General features: G+C 41.5%; 1 protein-coding gene across 3 annotated transcripts; it reads right to left on the bottom strand.

The window, feature by feature from the left end:
- Positions 1-266: 266 nt before the first annotated feature.
- Positions 267-16,931, bottom strand: LOC128625345 (coiled-coil domain-containing protein 18-like). 3 transcript variants are annotated; one of them, XR_008388910.1, is made up of 14 exons: positions 16,660-16,931; positions 16,292-16,416; positions 14,088-14,252; positions 13,882-13,956; positions 12,810-12,890; positions 9,770-9,895; positions 8,385-8,453; positions 8,113-8,178; positions 3,286-3,354; positions 2,980-3,072; positions 2,345-2,484; positions 1,146-2,099; positions 1,011-1,041; positions 267-649 (listed from the first exon to the last, which is right to left on the bottom strand). XR_008388910.1 is itself a non-coding variant. In XM_053653576.1 (12 exons), the coding sequence occupies exons 1-11, from the start codon at positions 16,829-16,831 to the stop codon at positions 2,350-2,352; spliced, it is 1,176 nt and encodes a 391-aa protein (XP_053509551.1). In that variant the 5' UTR covers positions 16,832-16,931; the 3' UTR covers positions 989-2,099; positions 2,345-2,349. The 3 variants fall into 3 exon arrangements, 1 of the variants encoding a protein (XP_053509551.1); XR_008388911.1 differs by having other exon boundaries at positions 267-562; XM_053653576.1 differs by lacking the exon at positions 267-649 and having other exon boundaries at positions 989-2,099.
- Between the last annotated feature and the right edge of the window lie 1,978 nt (positions 16,932-18,909).

Below are 18,909 nucleotides of genomic sequence, written 5' to 3'. Positions count from 1 at the left end.
GTGTTTGTCTCGGCAGCGTTGTGATTTCCTATGTCAGTGTGAATGGGTGAATGAGAAACAGTGTGAATGGGTGAATGAGAAACAGTGTGAATGGGTGAATGAGAAACAGTGTGAAGTGCTTTGTAGAACCACTAAGGTTAAATATATATATTTACCTATAGGGGAATTTACAGTTCAAGACCCAGATGCGACCAGATATGATCAATGAAAACCAGGAGTCAAGAGATGCAATCAATTGAAGAAATTTTTACTGAAGAATAGTTTACAGTCTCGTTAGAAGCAACACTCAGCAAGGAGTTTGTAGGCCGTCCTGCATTCACACTCATTACAGCAACAATTATACTCTCACACAATCACTAAGCTAGTCATCACGTCAGGTTGAATGACTGATTGGGTAAGGCATAGAAAATTTCCACATATGGGCTGTGAGTCAGAAGAAGGTTCTCATGGATTATCTGGATGTCAGTCACATCCTGGTTTAGGCACACCGTGAACCACTGAGGCCATCAATCTGAGTTTTTAGGCTCCAGTTGTCTCATCAAATGATCAGTTCACCTCCAAACTTCCTGTGACAACAGGGTGCGCACACACACACACACACACACCCATACACAGCTTCCTCAAGGTTGGATTTGGTTGAGCTATAGCTCTGATAAGGAAGTTTTCCCAAAACATACTGATTAGATATATTTTCTCTCAGTAAGAAGTTCAGACAATATTCATCATTATTCTAAAGTGATAGAAGATGAAAAGTAAAGTAAATGCTTTAACTAAGAACAGTAAATCTCATAAGCGTGAAGAAGCCATTCAAATCATTTGATATCTTGAAAGATACACTTTGATTAATAACTCATTACAAATCAAAGGATACATATATATATATATATATATATATATATATATATATATATATATATATATATATATATATACACGTATGTGTGTGTGTGTGTGTGTGTGTGTGTATATATATTGAAGAGGCAGGGGATTCCAGAATCCACCCTTCATACCATTTAATTAAAGTAGATTTGATGAAAATGTCTGCAAAGTAAAAACCAAGCTGATTAAAATGAATAATAAATTCAATAATTTTAATAAAGTCAGCAATGATATAATTAAAACAGTACAGATTTCCTCAAATTTACCATGCATGTTTCTTTCTCACATTTACTTTTGTCAAAGAGTGTTAATTGCATCCACCCTTCATCCTGAGCACCTGCATCTTAGTGGTAGTTCTATTTCACCCATCCTAACCTCCAGAGGCAGTGTGATTAACACCTAGGTATTCTCTAGTATGTGTATGCCAAGACCTTTTCTTCAAATTCATATGACAACAATGATGTAGTACTTACTGTAAACATCACTGAAGTGCCTTTTTCATGCTCTCCTGCTGGATAACATCCATTGATCCACCCATTCAACCAGTTCTAGCAGACTGAAACTCTCCTCACACAACCGATGCTAACAGAGCTACTAGACCAGAAGGTACACCCTCCATTGTCTAACAGCAGCTCAGACACCACTACAAAGCCTCCCTGATAGCCAGAGGTATGAGCCCCCATGCTGGTGCTCGATTGAGAAGAATGATGACGGCATTTCCATCACTACCTCCAGAATTATTTTAAACCAGAAAACATGCCATCAGCCGAGCCACACTTCTCATTGTTGGTTCTGGCAGCGTATTGTAAGGGTTCAGCATCAAGCAGCTCACATATGCAACGAGTAAGCATTAAAGCAGCCATAACAGGAGCTCCATGGTAAGATCCTTGGCTAATATGTCAAATATTGATGGGTTTTGGTCTGTGGACCCCTGTATTATATCACTTGTGTTTTCACCAAATGTAACATCACGCAGGAGGCCAGTCCACCCTCCTCCACTCACTTTGGGAAAGCTGCACAGAGCCCACCAGTGATAACACTGACTTTGTGGTATAGGACTTGGAATATGCACACATGTATTGGAGAATATCCAGATGTTAATCACCACCCCTGGCAGGTGTCTGGAGTTCATAGAACTCATAGCACTGTTTAACAGTTTCCATCATCTCTCTGTGCTGCAACTTCAGAATACTGTGCTCCTCCCATTCTTGCTTCTGCTCCTAAAACACAGCCATGAAGCAAAAGAGGTAGAAACTTGAGTACTTAATTTTCACATCTGCGATGGGCCACATTCTTTTAATAAAAAAAAGAAATCCCTCATAAATGGGTTAACATCTTAAATTAAAAATGCTATTTTTATTTTGTTCAAGTAAATATAGCCTGTGGTGTAACTCATCATGCAGCATGAACATCACAATTCCTTGCATTATTTCTAAAGAAACTTAATGCAAGAACTCTCACTTACTGTTGTTATCTCGTCACACTTTGTGTGTCTCCCAGAGCTCTTCCTCCTACTGCTGGACTGAGGTTAGACTCCAGCTGAGTACTGAACTCCATTGCAGGCCAGTATATTTCCTCAGCTTCATCCAAGGAGATCTGGAAGTTCTACAACCAAAGTTTGTTGGACTTATTTACTTCCTCACACATTCAGTCAGTTAATTAAGGACTTAATTCATCAATCATCTAAAGAGCTCAAAATAGTTTGTGTACAAAGGAGAAAATGTCACCAAAATGTCACTAAAGAAGAATCTCACAGACGGATTGCAGAATCTTAGCATTAAAATGGGCCTTGTGTTCCTGAACATGAATGTATAAGTAACATTTCTGTATGAGAACTAGCAAGGAAGCTAACAAAGAGATCTGTTTCAGACTTTTGACCTTCTTGTGACCTGGACTCTGTTTGGATCGATTCCAAAATTCTACCAGTTCATCTGCTGGTTGTATAGATAATTCCATATAAATACTACAAACATTCAACCACACGTTCTTGAGATATCACACTAAGGTGAATCTCAGACAAATGCAGGGACGAATGTAAAGTCTGACAACACAAAACATAATGCCTCCACCACCTAGTGACTGAGGCATAAAAAAACATACCTTTAACAACTCCTCGTTGTGTGTTAACGTTTCTATCACATTATCGTACTGTGACTTCAGGATATTGTGAGCCTCCCGTTCTCGCACACACTCCTAAAACAAAGCCATGGAGCAGAAGAGGTTTAGAATTTAGTGCTAAAAGGAGTGCTTCACTTCAGTGAAAAAGGAGTGTGACTTTGAAGTAAAGGGAATTTTGGTTCAATAGAAATTGAGGACTTGGAACCACATGGACTTCTGTTGTACCTCAAATATAAATTACCATAGCAGTGCTAAAGTATTCATGGCTTAGTGAGAGGAAAAGCTTACCATTAGTAACTCATTGCGCTGTTGTAATATCTCTTTATACTGTGACTGCAAGATCAGTCGCACAGATTCCTAAAACACAGGCATGAAGAAAATTACAAGATTCAGACTTAATGTTCACATTGACAATGGGCCACTTCCGTTCCCCTTTTTGAAAATGATGCTTTGCAAGGGTGTAACAAAATTCACATTTGGAAATACATGTTTTTTCTCTTCGTATTTGTGTGGAAAACAAGTTCACTGTGGTATACATACATTTTCATTGATTGTCAGTTAATATAGCCGGGGGTCACACTATCCTAACCACATTTCTCTATTAATAATGAGTGCCTTTATCCAGCAGAAAAACTCAAACTGAGCAAGAAAGCACCCAGTTGTTGTTTCTGTCCATGTAGCTCACTATAATCCTATGGCTGGACCTTCACAGTATAAGCACAAAAGTTTACATACACCTAGGTTTTGTAGAAGGAGTAGCAAAAAAAACAGTTCAACAAAATCCAGCATGGCAGAAAATCTGATTAGGTGAAAATCGACGTCATAGGATGCGTTGTTCCGTATGACAAACAAGAAGGAAGCTAACAAAGAGATCTGTTTCAGACTTTTGGCCTTCTTGTGACCTGGACTCTGTTTGGATAAGATTCCAAAATTCTACCAGTTCATCTGCTGGTTGTATAGATAATTCCATATAAATACTACAAACATTCAACCACACGTTCTTGAGATATCACACTAAGGTGAATCTCAGACAAATGCATGGACGAATATAAAGTCTGACAACACTGACAAGAACTTTCCCTCTGCCCAGAGAAGGATTAGTTACGCCTGCCTGAACAGGGGGCGTGAACGCAACCCTCCCTGGTGCTTGATATATGAGACCACCGCTGTGTTGTCTGACACAACTAGCACATGGTGACCTCTCAACTGAGGAAGAAAGAATTTCAGTGCTAGGAATACGGCCCGTATCTCTAGGCGATTGATATGCCACTCCAGACGAGGGCTGCTCCAAAGACCGTGAGCTGGACAGCCATTTAAGACTGCACCCCAGCCCGTGAGGGACGCATCTGTCATTACCATCTTGCGATAAGGAGACGCCCCTAGAGTGTGACCCAAGGCTAGAAATTGCGGACACCTCCAAATACTCAGAGCACGTAGGCATCGCCGAGTGACACTGATTACTCTCAGAGGTTTCAGCCTCGGATGAAACCCCTGACTTTTCAGCCACCACTGAAACGGTGCAATAGGCCTAATGGTATGACGTTGGCTGCTGCTGCCATAAGGCCCAGCAGTCTCTCGTAGAGACTGGAGGGGATGCCCAGACCTAGCTTTATCTTGCTCAAAGTTGATAGGTTTGATCCTATGCGTGTTGGGGAACGCCCTCATCGTAGTAGAATCCCATATAACCCCTAGAAAAGTTGTCCTCTTCACTGGAGAAAGCATACTTTTCTTGAGGTTCGACCTGAGCCCCAAGCTCCTCATGTGGGCAAGAACAACATCTCGATGTTGAACCGCCTGTTCCCTGGATCGTGCTAGAATTAACCAGTCGTCCAGGTAGTTTAGTACACGGATGCCCTGGAGTCGCAAGGGAGCCAGAGCAGCATCCTTGCACTTTTTGAAGGTGCAAGGGGATAAAGCTAGCCCGAAGGGAAGAACCCGAAATTGGTATGTGTTGTCTCCATACGCAAACCTCAGGAACTTCCTGCGACTGCGTGATATTCCTATGTGGAAATATGCATCTTACAGATCTATCGTCACAAACCAGTCCTCGAAGTGAATCTGTGGCACGATAAGTTTGAGCGTCAGCATCTTGAACCTGTATGTCCGAAGAGTACGGTTCAGATGATGCAGATCTAAAATTGGCCACATACTCCCATCGTTTTTGCGGACCAGGAAATAACGGCTGTAAAAACCTCCCTCCCTTAGGGAACGGGGTACATGTTCTATGGCCCCTTTGTCCAAAAGGGAACTTACTTCCTGCGCTAACATTGGGCTCTGCTCTGTGCTGACAACTGTGGTGAGCACACCTCTGAACCGGGGGTGTCGAGCACTGAACTGGACCCGGTAACCATTTTCTATGGTAGACAGAACCCATGGAGACAGATTTGGCAGTAGTTTCCACGCTGCCAAATGGTCTTTCAGTGATGTTAGCTTTTCTACATTCCGTTGGAGGGAAAGCATCAGATTTCCGTCGCCCTGTGACAGCTCGCTGACCAGAGAAGGCTGAAAATGTGGGATGGCCTTGGCCAGGGCAGGCCCTACAGTAGCACTGGGGGCTATCTGCCCTAGCAACCTCACATCCCCTGATACATCCCTCCGTGGCCCATCAGGACCGTTCCTTCCTTGCCTGCTTTGCTTTTATGATCATTCTTATATCAGGCCTCTTAGCAGGCTGTGGCTGTGGCCATCCGGTCCCCCTGGTTCTCTGTGGGGGGTGGCGGGCCGCCACACTTGCCTTCTGCGCCTCCCTCGCACTAGCGCTGGCCCGGGCTCCACTCATGGATGCCCGGGCGAACTCGACACGACGGGGAAGGAACTGGCTAAACGCCGCCGTTTGCTGTTTTGCCTCACGAAACCTGTCGGCGATGACATTAACTGCGCTGCCAAACAGGCCGGAAGGTTTAACAGGGGGGTTCAATAAGGAGACCTTATCTTTGTCCCCCATCCCTAAGAGGTTGAGCCATAGGTGCCTCTCCGCCACAACCAGGCTACCCATTGAACGGCCGATATGGCGGGCCGTTTGGTCGCCCGGAGAGATAAATCTGTGGCGCGGCGCAGCTCTGCCACTGCCTCGGGCCCAATTCCCTCCCCAGTATCGAGCTCACTCAGCAGGTCTGCTTGGTAGGCCTGCAACACTGCCATTATATGCAGTGACCCACAAGCAAGACCCGCTGCCACATAGGCTTTACCCACCACGCCGAGGTGGCCTTACATGGCTTAGAAGGTAAAGTTGGCCTCCCTAAATTACCTGCCGTTGATGCAGAGAGGTGGCTCGCAAGTGCCTCCTCCACCTTCGGCATCGCTAAATAGCCGTGCTGCTCACTCCTCATGACGGCTGAGTAATCAGACGTCGCGGGGTTATAAACACGGCTAGTGTATGGTTTTCTCCAGAAGCGTGATATCTCATCATGCACTTCTGGAAAAAAGGGGAGTTTTCTGCAGTGTGAGGGAGCTTTACATTTATTTTCACTGGAGAGGAAGTGCTCATCCAGCCTGCTACGAGCCACTTCCTCTTCCCCGGACCAGTCTATATTCAACTTTTCAACTGCCCTAGTAATCACCTCAAGCAGCTCTTTATATACTTGAGAGCTGCTGTTGGTTTTTGGTGCAATGGCACCCTCTACCGACTCCTCGGAGTAAGCGAGGGTGTTTTGGCTTTCCATAGGGGAAGGAGGAGTCGCGACGCGAGCTCCAAAGTCAGGTGGCGTAACACACTTTCTGAATTCTTTCTCGCTCATTCTGTCCCTCTCTTTTCTTTTTTTCTTTAAAAAAGGGATAGAAAAGTTTAGAGATTTTGAGAAAATATAGAGTAGAAATTAAGCATTTTTTGTCACACAAACAACAGACATGCAGTCTCGCTGAAGATAATAAGGCTGGCGGTGTGGTTCACAGCTACCATATATATATATATCATTTGACGCGCTTAATTGCCACGTCACCTGATCATGGCAGGCCTATAAGTAGAGGCATGATTTTACACAAGCTTCAGATACCGGTCACGCGCGCAAGGGCGCTTCCCATACTGTTATGCTAAATGCAACGTCGAAGTTCCCTTTGAAAGGGAACATAATGCCTCCACCACCTAGTGACTGAGGCATAAAAAAAACTTTAACAACTCCTCGTTGTGTGTTAATGTTTATTTCATATGATCAGAGTTGGGTGTATGATCAGAGTTTACTGTATTCTAATTACTTTTTCTGATAACGTAGTAATGTAACGTATTACATTTTAAATGTATGTAATTCGATTACAGTTACTGATGTCAGTAAAATGACATTACTTGCATAATAAATTTATTGTTAAGAAAACAATATTAAGTAAAATGTATTTTTAAAATAAATCACGTTTTGCCCCGAAGATTTTTCCTTTAGCCCCGAATAATTCTCCACTTGGAACGGTTTGTCACTACGTAACTGAAGGTCAGTCAAAGAAGATCATCTGTAATTTTATATCTTCAGTGAACAGAGACCAGACCAATCAGACAGGGTTTACAGGAAAATACATGGAAACACTCGTGTCTTATTGGCTGACAGATCTCAATTCAGCCAAATGCTAGCTCATAGTCAGTGTGAGGGAAAATGGATATACAGCAATTTAAAAAAAAAAAAACAGGCTGAAACTGAAACAGTAACATCCTCTGATGCTGAGCAGGAAAACGAGGTGTGTAAATGTCTGAGTTCCAGTTTACGTGAACATGATATGAGCAGAACATAAGGACAGATGATGTACTTTGCATGGCACTGCAGCAGCTAGCAGTGGCATGATAGCTTAGCTGTGCTTCCCCTTGGCTAGCGAGACCAAACTAGCCTAGTTAAATAAGTTTTATATTTTATCGGTCTGGGGGTTCTACAGTGACAACACCTGAGGCAAGTTTTATGGTAAATCCAACCTTTTCTATTCATATCATACATTGGCGCACTAAAACTACTGAAAAAACTATGAGTTTCATTTTGTAGTGTATTTTTGTAGGTTAGATAGGATTTGAAAGCAACGTGAAAGTAAAGTAATTAGTAATCTGTTTTCTTTTTACATGCAGTAATCAGTAATGTAATCAGATGACAATTTTAAAGCAGTAATTAGTAATCTGTAGTGGATTACTTTTTTTGAGTAGCTTACCCAACATTGCAGATGATCATACTGTGACTTCAGGATATTGTGAGCCTCCCGTTCTCGCTTACAGTCCTAAAACAAAGCCATGGAGCAGAAGAGGTTTAGGAGGTCAAGGAGTGCTTCACTTCAGTGAAAAAGGAGTGTGACTTCAAAGTAAAGGGAATTTTGGTTAAGTAGAAATTGAGGACTTGGAACCACGTGGACTCAAGTGACTTTTGTTGTAGTTCAAATAAAAATTACCATAAAGCATTCATGGCTTAGTGAGAGGAAAAGCTTACCATTAGTAACTCATCGCGCTGTTGTAATATCTCTTTGTACTGTGACTGCATGAACTCTCGCTCAGATTCCTAAAACACAGGCATGAAGAAAATTACAAGATTCAGACTTAATGTTCACATTGACAATGGGCCACTTCCGTTCCCCTTTTTGAAAATGATGCTTTGCAAGGGTGTAACAAAATTCACATTTGGAAATGCAGGTTTCTTTTTTTCTCTTCATATTTGTATGGAAAACAAGTTCACTGTGGTATACATACATTTTCATTGATTGTCAGTTAATATAGCCAGGGGTCACACTAATAGTCAAAGCAAAAAAACAGTTTTCAATGAATTTCAAAACAGCCGACAGGACATACCCCTTTTTTTAATGTTGGTGTGTGTTCACGTGGGCCTATTCCAGTTAATCATAGGAAAGTAGAACTGTGGATTTAGCACAAATTCTTCAAATGATAAAGAAAAACATAAAGGCTACTACAGCACTTCACCACTAGGTGGCACTGGAGCAAAACTTCTTGGGTACATTCAGGGTTTGGTCCTGAATATACATAGCAAGTTTGATATGTAATATCTAATATGTAATGTCTGATATGTAATTGTATTTCAGAGATATTACTTAGGAACCTGTATTTTGCCTTTTTCAAGCATTTATGTCATTGTACTCATGAAATTTGTTGCGTAGCCTCATGCCATAGTACCTAGTTTCATGACGATACATAAAGCTGTTGAGACCCTATGAATTCATGATTGGCGACTTCATCTGCAGATTTGTTGGCTTGTTACAAGCCAACGTTTTCGAAAACCAAAATTTAGTTAAATAACTTTCGTGCGGATTGGTCTGAAGATGTTAAAAGTCAAATTTGGTCAAATTTGGACAAAATTTTAGGAGGATTAGCGACAAAACAAAAAATTCCAGGATGGACAAAAATCTTATTAGGTGGAAACTGACATCACTGAATGCCGCGTGATCCAAGGAATCTAGGGACACTGAAACTTTGACCACACAGTTATGGGCATAAACATACTGTGAAATTTGGCTTAAACTTTGACCTGTTGGTGGTGCTAGAGCTTTGGGAGCTTGGGGCCCAGATCTGGTGTATTGGTAACTGAATGTGTCCTGAAGCTGTGTGCCAAATTTCACAACTTTACCACATGGTTCTTTGGGCTGCCATAGACACCCTAACCAGAATAATAATAATCAGCAGAATCTGTAGAAAAACAATAGGTGCCTGGCCCTTAAATAATAATAATAATAACAATAGGATCTTCAGTGCTTGGCCCCTTAATAATAACTGATCAGTAACTCCACATCCACATACAGCAGGAAGATCATGATTTCTCACATTATTTATAAAGAAATTGTGTAATGCAAGGATTTTCTCACTTACCAGCCTCATTTGTTCACACTTATGGTCATGGTAGAGTTTTCTTAGCAGTCCGTTAACTTCTTGTACATTTTCGTCATTATAGTGCATTGCAATTAGAAATCCTTCCTCAGCCTTAGTCAGAGAGACCTATAAAATTAAGAAACAATGCTTGTTGACATTATACATACACATACATTCACACACCCAATGACCACAGGTTACATTACTGATGTGTCCAAGTGCATCACAAGATAATTATAAAACCTTTTATCTGACAAAGCTAGTGACATTCAGGAATAAACTGAATGACTACCATGAATAGAGTGGCGACTGCTGGAGAGAAACAGTCAGCTCAAAAAGATACAACCCAACCTGGAGCTTCTGAGGCTACCAGGAAGACTTAAAACCTGGACTTACAACACAGCATCCTTCCCACAATTTTGTGGCCATTACTAGTCTACAAGTTCTCCTTATCAACTACGCAGAGCTTCAAGAGGATCCATCATAAACTCCCTAGGTGGCTGGTCGTGCTTTGAAGCCTTAGCGATATTGCTCTGTATGGGAGCTTTAAAACAACTACAACTGAGCCCAGAGCAAGGACAAGTACCAACTGGTCCAAGAGGAGATGAGAGCTGGGGTTGAGGATCTGCATGCAAGTCAGATGGTGGTGTGCATCAACAAGGTGCATGGACTAGATGGGAACAGGCATTAGATCGGAAGATCTCCTGGTCTGAGTTGTGACAGGCTGTGCCTGTCCTTGGGATGAGAGGATGAAAGGAATGATAATGAAAGGAAAGAGAGCCAAGTAGGCACACTTGGTAGAAGAGTGTCACAGACAGGGGTGTAGAGCAAGCTGCAAGCCCACAGAGGTTAGCTGCAGAGGCTCTGCAGCTCACTCCCTGTGTAAGACCTACAGCCTCCAGGGCATCACATGTGTTCGGAAGAAGAAGGCCATCAAACCCACCACAGTGGCAGCAGAGAAGGCCTCTAGATGGCTGTGGATCAAAAGGAACAATCCTTGGACACATGCTAGTTAGATAGGGGTGAGATGTGTATTGGTGTCATGTGTTAAAGCATAGATGGTTCTGGTAGTGTTAGGTAGATATTTGTAGCATACAATCCATTAGGATCCACTGACTTATGCATTAATGGCTCTGGTTGTGTTAGGTGGATGTGTTTGAGTAGTGCTAGGTGTAATGTGAAGAATCCATATGGAACCAATGGCACTGTGCTAGCATTAACATGCCAGTGGGGATTGCTATAGCCTTAATCACTGGGGAGGCCTGTATGATTCTGGGTCATTCCCTCTCAAGTGGTTCAATAATTGCAAAAACAGAGCTATGGTGTTTTTTCTCCTGTGATAAAAGCAGTTTGTAACTTCAGAGCTGTAGTCACTTACTGCTTTTATCACAGAAACATTTCTGCAGCACTGAAGGTCCCAATGAGCACAGTGGCCTCCATCATCCGTAAATGGAAGGCGATTGGAACCACCAGGACTCTTCCTAGAGCTGGCCGCCCGGCCAAACTGAGCGATCGGGGGAGAAGGCCCTTACTCAGGGAGGTGATCAAAAACACGATGGTCACTCTGACAGTGCTCCAGTGTGTCTCTGTGGAGAGAGGAGAACCTTCCAGAAGAACAACCATCTCTGCAGCACTCCACCAATCAGGCCTGTATGGTAGAGTGGCCAGACGGAAGCCAGTCCTCAGTAAAAGGCACATGACAGCCCACCTTTTGCCAAAAGGCACCTGAAGGACTCTCAGACCATGAGAAACAAAATTCTCTGGTCTGATGAAACAAAGATTGAACTCTTTGGCCTAATGGCAAGCATCATGTCTTGAGGAAACCAGGCAGCACTCATCACCTGGCCAATACCATCCCTACAGTGAAGCATGGTGGTGGCAGCATCATGCTGTGGGGGTGTTTTTCAGTGGCAGGAACTGGGAGACTAGTCAGGATCGAGGGAAAGATAAATGCAGCAATGTACAGAGACATCCTTGATGAAAACCTGCTCCAGAGCGCTCTGGACCTCAGACTGGGGCGAAGGTTCATCTTCCAACAGGACAACGACCATAAGCACACAGCCAAGATAACAAAGCAATGGCTACAGGACAACTCTGTGAATGTCCTTGAGTGGCCCAGCCAGAGCCCAGACTTGAACCCGATTGAACATCTCTGGAGAGATCTGAAAATGGCTGTGCACCGACACTCCCCATCCAACCTGATGGAGCTTGAGAGGTCCTGCAAAGAAGAATGGGAGAAACTGCCCAAAAATAGGTGCGCCAAGCTTGTAGCATCATTCTCAAAAAGACTTGTGGCTGTAATTGGTGCCAAAGGTGCTCCAACAAAGTATTGAGCAAAGGCTGTGAATACTTATGTACATGTGCTTTTTTTGTTTTTTATTTTTAATAAATTTCAAAGATTTCAAACAAACTTCTTTCATGTTGTCATTATGGGGTATTGTTTGTAGAATTTTGAGGAAAATTATGAATTTAATCCATTTTGGAATAAGGCTGTAACATAACAAAATGTGGAAAAAGTGAAGCGCTGTGAATACTTTCCGGATGCACTGTAGTTCTGTAGGCTGGTTCTTCAAATCTGGACCTCGATGTCCACTGTCCACCTCCAATCTCAAACTCACAATTTTTACAGCAGAATGCCACTCTAGAGGACTTATTTCTTGGAAAATTTCAGGTTCGTATCTGGTACCCCACCAGAAATATTCAACCTGAAAGTGAGGGAAATTTTAAAAAAATTGCACTCTCACCACCATACAAAAAATGGAATGACCCATCTTTATAAAAATATATAAGAATATAAAAATATATGGAATATATATGAAGAATATAAGCTACTTGGACACAAGCCATGGCCTGATCACCCCTGGCTGGGTTGCCTGGGTGAGAGTGTCTGATGTTGAAACACCCGTGACACCTGATGACCCCAGGTTACATCACTGATGATGTGTCCAGGAGATGTATTATAAAACCAAACACTTTTGAGTACTCACCAGAACAGTCGAAAAGGGTTTGAGAAAGAATGAGAAGCGTGTGTTTTCTTCACCTGTGTCTGTGTTAAAGTTTTCATCAACTGACTATACTGGGGCTTCAGATCGCTGTGAGCCTGCCGCTCTTCTTCATACTTCTAAAACACAGAGATGGAGCAGAAGAGATTAAGAATTTACATCTACAATAAGCTTTTATTTTAGTGACGCAGAATTTTAATGTTGGCTATGTTAGTACTTTAGCATCAACTAATTATCAAGCTCTTCATGAGCTGCGTCAGGTGTGAAAGGTCAAAATGTTGCTTCAATCAGAATAGAGTAAACTGATTGAGGCCAGTCTGAAGGAAATTCCTCTCAGATTGAACAAGGACAATTAATGTCCATTTAATAATCATTAAATAGAAGAATAATGGCAACGTAACACTTTGTGTCCAATTATTTGAAATAAAACTGTTGTTATAAATAAAATGAGGCTGCTCAAAATTGGGATACGTGGCACAAAACCCCTTTTGTTTGCAGAAAGAGAGGTCCCATAAGCCTCCATTTGAATTATTGTGTGCACACAAGCCCCAGACATGTTGTCTAGGAAAATTGGAAATAGGAACCCGAAAACAAGACTGAAATCCAATATATGCCTTGTATAAGGCTTTAAAAAGAATTGAAAAAGTGTGGCTCAATCCACATCAGTCCCCTGTGGAGACACCCCCCTCTTACTCCACCCACCCTGACTACCACCCCACCCCACCCTACCCTACCAATCCCCCGCCCAAGACAGCAGAGGATGTTCTGATGCAACAGTTTCTGATGTGTTTTCTCCCATGGCTGGTCACACTAATCTCATAGAACACCACATTGAGACTTGTCAGGGGTAGTTGTACACAGCCACTCCAAAAATTTCCCAGAACACAAAAAACAAGTAGTTTGGGAAGACCTCTGAACCATACTCTATACTTAAAATACTTAAAACCAGGGGTTTTCTCTCACGTCTGACTTATCTGAAATGCATTTACGCTGACGTGCGGAAAAAACAAAGGCTCAGTTATAGAGTTTAATAAATGGAGGTATTGCTTATTATTGATTAGTACTCAGACCTGATTTGGGCTTATTGGGATCATATAAAGTAAAGCTTACCTTTCGTAAATGTGTCTTAATCGCATTGTGCTGGATCTGCAGCAACTGCAACTCCTGACTTTTTTTATTACACTCCTAAAATACCGTCAAGGAGCAAAAGAGTTCATTTTTCCACATGTACAATACATATTTATTCACATGTACAATACATAAAACTATTCATTATTTGTAAAGTAATTGTTTATTGCAATAATCTTCTCACTCACCATTTCTAGCTCATCATTCCTTTTCCGGGCTTCAGAGAGCTCTTTCTTCAATTCCTGCACTGAGTCTTGCAGTGCATTCACATCAGACAGCAGTTCGGGCTTCTCGTTTTCCAGCCGAGCACAAGACTCCAGCTCATATTTCTCCTCAGCTTCAGACAAAGATACCTGGAAGTTCAGAAACCAAAGCTTGTTGGCTTTATTTCTACACACACATTCATACACTTTTGACTTATAACTCACTATAAGACCCTAAAAAGACCCCGCCCCCTCCCCTTAAAAAGATTTGTCCCCAAAACGTGACGAAACCAGAATGAACACACACACACACACACACACACATTTCATAATAGAATAATAAACTTATAACTAATAAACTCACATTTAACAATAGCATAATAAACTTGCATTTTTTGACTCCATGTTGTGTGAAAGAGTTGCCTATTAGGGGGGTCTATTATGCAAAATTCACTTTTACATGGTGTTTGAACATAAATGTGTGTGGGCAGTGTGTGTACACAACCACCCTACAATGGTAAAAATCTACCCACTCCTATTTTTATATTCCCCATAAATCACAAACAGTGTCTCAAAATGAGTCGTTTTCATTTTCTCTACAATGTGATGTCACATTGGAACAGGCCCCGCCCACAACTGGTGACGGACTCCGCCCTATTAGCGTAGATCCTCCCCTGAGTGAGCAGCACACAGTCCGCCATGTTCTCCACGCTGGAGCAGCTACAGTGATAAGAAGAATGTCTCAGATTCATAAGCTTTGTAAGTGTTCTGTTGTTGGCTGTAAAAATGAACACAAGAGTCTTCATGTACTCCCGACATCAGAGCCACTGAAGATGCAGTGGAGAAGTTTTATTTTTGAAGGAAATGTGCCCTAAAAAATAGCTACACTTGTGTATGTTTCTGAGCATCATTTTACACCAGACTGCTTTGTGAGCGAGGGTCAATATAAAGCTGGATTTTCTGAAAAGTTGATTCAAGCATGAATCAGTACCAACTGTTCATGATCCAGCTTTATATCCAGAAGATGTAAGTATCGCAGTTTATATTTTGTGAACGTTTGCAAATCGCCTTTCCTTGTGCTCATTAGCAGATTCCACGGCTAATGCGGCTGAAGTTACCATTGTCTCTGATTGTATTCACAGAGACCAGAGCTATGTCGTCGTTTATCGTCTGTATAATTCATAACCGCACCTTTATTATGCACAATACAGTAAGGAGATTATCTTTTTGAAAACTGTGTACGTTTTGTGCGAATCATTTTACACCAGACTGCTTTGTGAATGAGGAACCATTCAGAAACGTCCCGGTTCAATCTCACAGTTGTTACTTCTGCCGGAGTCTCTCCTTCATCAGTGTCTGACTCTGGTTCAGACATATAGGGTTGAACACCGGTATTTATGGTGTCAGTCATATTGGTTCTCCTGATTTGTTGTTGCTGTAGTATTTGAAGCACGAGCTGTAAAGGCAAAGCCCTCTTCCGGAAAGGGGTGGAGATCATCAGCTCATGTGTATTTAAAAAGACACACACAAAACAACGTGCTTTTCCTTCCACCCAAAAAGGGGCATTTATAGCATGGTATAATAAATTATCAGTGGGGTATTGGGGTATTGTAAGCTGAAACTTCACAGAAACATTCTAGGGACACCTGAGACTTATAGTACATCTCGTAAAAAGGGTCATAATAGGTCTCCTTTAAATCAGGGAACGCTGGGAGCATATCTTTACCTAACAGCCTACTAATTTATACAGCAGCCAGGAGCTGCTTAAGTATACATTTTAAATACAAATGAAAACTAATTTTCCATTAAAAAACGGGATGGTTTGAGTGATCATAAGTCTCGTTACATACATACACACGTACACACCATAATCCAGGAGGATAACAGCTCAGATAATGTAACTATAATACATATCCCCTGCTGACCACATTGTAGTACTGAGCTATCAAACTCAGCTTGTTGGATAGTCAAAACCATTGTATTGAGTAATGCATTAGATTATTTGACTCTTATTTAATATCGTTTTTTGGGGTTGCCCCAGAGGATGTGCTGTAAGAAAAAAAATTATAATAATAAAAACTAAAGTCAAAAAAAGTCACCAAAGTGGCGATATCTAACTGTTTTACTCAGAGTCCTGAGATGTAGAAGTATAAAGTGTACAGTGTAAGTGATTGTGGTTTGGTGAGTACCTCAGAGGCAGTGCTGTCAGTCTGTGTCACAGTGCTGTCAGTCTGTGTCACACTGCCTTCATCCACATCACACATCAAGTCTGGCTCCACCAAATCAGACTCTGCAGAGTCCATCTGCACTGGGTCTAATTACAAAAAGACAAAAACATCAGATTTCACACGATAGGCATTTTGTTGTTCTGATCGTGGTGTAGCTCATTTTTGGAAAGAGAAAAAAAAAAGCTTTTGTCAAATGAAAAAACTACTTTTGAAATATGTGGTCGAAATATGGTTTGTATAAAAATAGAGAGAACTCAACTTTGAGGACTTAGAAACACATAAAGAGAAAGGAAGAAAGAAAAGAAGAAAGAAAGAAAGAAATGTGCTACCTTCGGTGGGAGTTGTATCTGCGGGGTCCAGCGTTGTCCTCACGCCATCGCCATGATTATTGAGATAATAATAAACTCCCGCGGCCGAAGCTGCAGCTGCGGCCGCATACAGCAGGGGGCGCAGTGGAAGTTCTGCCACCCGAGAAAGCTCTAAACTCACAAAATGTCGCATTGTTGCACTGAACTCAGCTACACAGCATGCCGATTAGAAAGTTCAAGTAAACACTGAAACGCTGCGTTTCTGTTCCTAATCTTTGACAGAAGCTTCTTCTATGACGTCACAATCACAGAACACATTCCAGAATATTCGCAAATCCAGGCTGAAAAGTGCATTATGTAGATGCATTACTTCCATTTATGACTGATGGATCATGTAAATCTCCTCTTTCTAAGATGTTTATAAAGGCAGACTTACGAGTTATTTAATTTTTCTCATCTCCTACTGTCCAGAAACTGATTATTGCTTGTACTATAACACTAACACATAAATATGGACGTTTCTAGACAAATCTCTCTCTCTCTCTCTCTCTCTCTCTCTCTCACACACACACACACACACACACACACACACACACAAATAAATAAATTCTAATATAGCCTATCGATTGGAATGAAAAATTTCAGCCACGATAGTCCTTTATCCGGATAAGACTGGACCAAGCTCATCCACACTGTACTGATGTTAATGAGACTGCAAACCTGTCCCAAATTACCTTATCCTCCAGTCTAGTCTAAACAGCTCAAGCAAACCTACAAAACTGTAAACAATCACTAGGACATCTAATATATAAATAGTACCATACATTTTAAAGACAGGAAAAATAGGCATTGTTATAAAACCACTAAATGCATATAAAATGATTCATTTATTGGCTTACTGTAACAGTATTAGTATGGAGTACATTTTATATCATTGTTGCAATAAATAAATCACAATAAGAATGTTTATTTTTCCATAATAAAGTACAGCTTAAACAGATCCTAACAAATTTAAATATATAACTGAGTACAAAGGTGTCTTTGCTGTGAATATCAGAGAGTGCAGTGAAAAAAGTATTTAATTTCTTCTGTTTTTGTTTATATCTCATAATAAATAGTTTTAGGTCTTCAAATGAAATACAACATAAAACAAAGGCAACTTGAATAAACGCACAATACAGTTTGGATGTTATTATTGTATTGTATTTTACTGAAGCAAAAAAAGTTATCTAATACCTAGCACCCATGTGAAAAACTAATTGCCCTCTGAAAATTACAATCTGGTTGTGCCACCTTTAGCAGCAATAACTGCAACCAACGCTTCCAATAACTGGAGATCAGTCTTTCATTTACTTTTAGGACTATGATTTACACCTAAATTTGAACATTGCTTGAGTTTCAACTTATGGACTGAAGACCGGACATTCTCCTTTAGGAGTTTCTGGTAGAAAGCAGAATTCATGTTTCCCTCAATTATTGCAAGTTGCCCAGGCCCTGAAGCAGCAAAGCATCCCCACACCATCACACTGCCACCACCATGCTTGACCGTAGCTATGATGTTCTTTTTGTGAAATTCGGTATTTGGTTTATGCCAGATATAACAGGACCCCTGTCTTCCAAATGGTTCCACATTCAACTCTCAGAGCATTTTCTCAAAATGTTTGAGGATCATCAAGGTGTGTTTTGGCAAAATTCAAACAAGCCTCAATGTTCTTCTGGGTTAGCAGTGGTTTTCACCTCGCCACTCTTCCATGGATGGCATTTTTGCCCAGTGTCTTTCTGATAGTGGAGCTATGAAAAGTGACCTTTATTGATGCAAGAGAGGCCTGTAGTTAGTTTGATGTTGTTCTTGGCTCTTTTGTGACTTCTTGGATGAGTAGTTGCTGTGCTTTTGGAGGAATTTTGGAAGGTCGGTCACTTCTGGGAAGGTTCACTACTGTGCCGAGTTTTTCCAGTTGGAGATAACGGCTCTCACTGTGGTTCTTTGGAGTCCCAGAGACTTTGAAATAGCTTTGTAACCGTTCCCAGACTGATGTACAACCCCAATTCCAGAAAAGTTGGGACACTGTGTAAAACGTAAATAAATGTAAATAAAAACGTCTGAATTACGCATGTAACCCTGTTCCTTGAGAAGGGAACGAGACGTTGCGTTAATCATAACACTATGGGAGTGCCTCTCGCGTGCGACCAGCATCTGAAGCTTGTGTAAAATCATGCCTATTTATAAGCCTGCCATGATCAGGTGACGTGGCAATTAAGCACGTCGCGTGA

The sequence above is a fragment of the Ictalurus furcatus genome, chromosome 21 (assembly GCF_023375685.1).
Source record: "Ictalurus furcatus strain D&B chromosome 21, Billie_1.0, whole genome shotgun sequence".
Taxonomy (NCBI): domain Eukaryota; kingdom Metazoa; phylum Chordata; class Actinopteri; order Siluriformes; family Ictaluridae; genus Ictalurus; species Ictalurus furcatus.
Note: the sequence above shows the minus strand (reverse complement) of the source record. Positions and strands in the feature narration are given on the sequence as shown.

Excerpts from the sequence above, each read along its gene's own strand:
- LOC128625345 (XM_053653576.1), bottom strand. The coding sequence starts at position 16,831 with ATGCGACATTTTGTGAGTTTAGAGCTTTCTCGGGTGGCAGAACTTCCA. Across the intron at positions 8,179-8,384 it reads AGCGCGATGAGTTACTAATG|GACTGTAAGCGAGAACGGGA; the intron begins GTAAGCTTTTCC and ends GCTTTGTTTTAG. Across the intron at positions 2,485-2,979 it reads ACAACGAGGAGTTGTTAAAG|AACTTCCAGATCTCCTTGGA; the intron begins GTATGTTTTTTT and ends CTTTGGTTGTAG.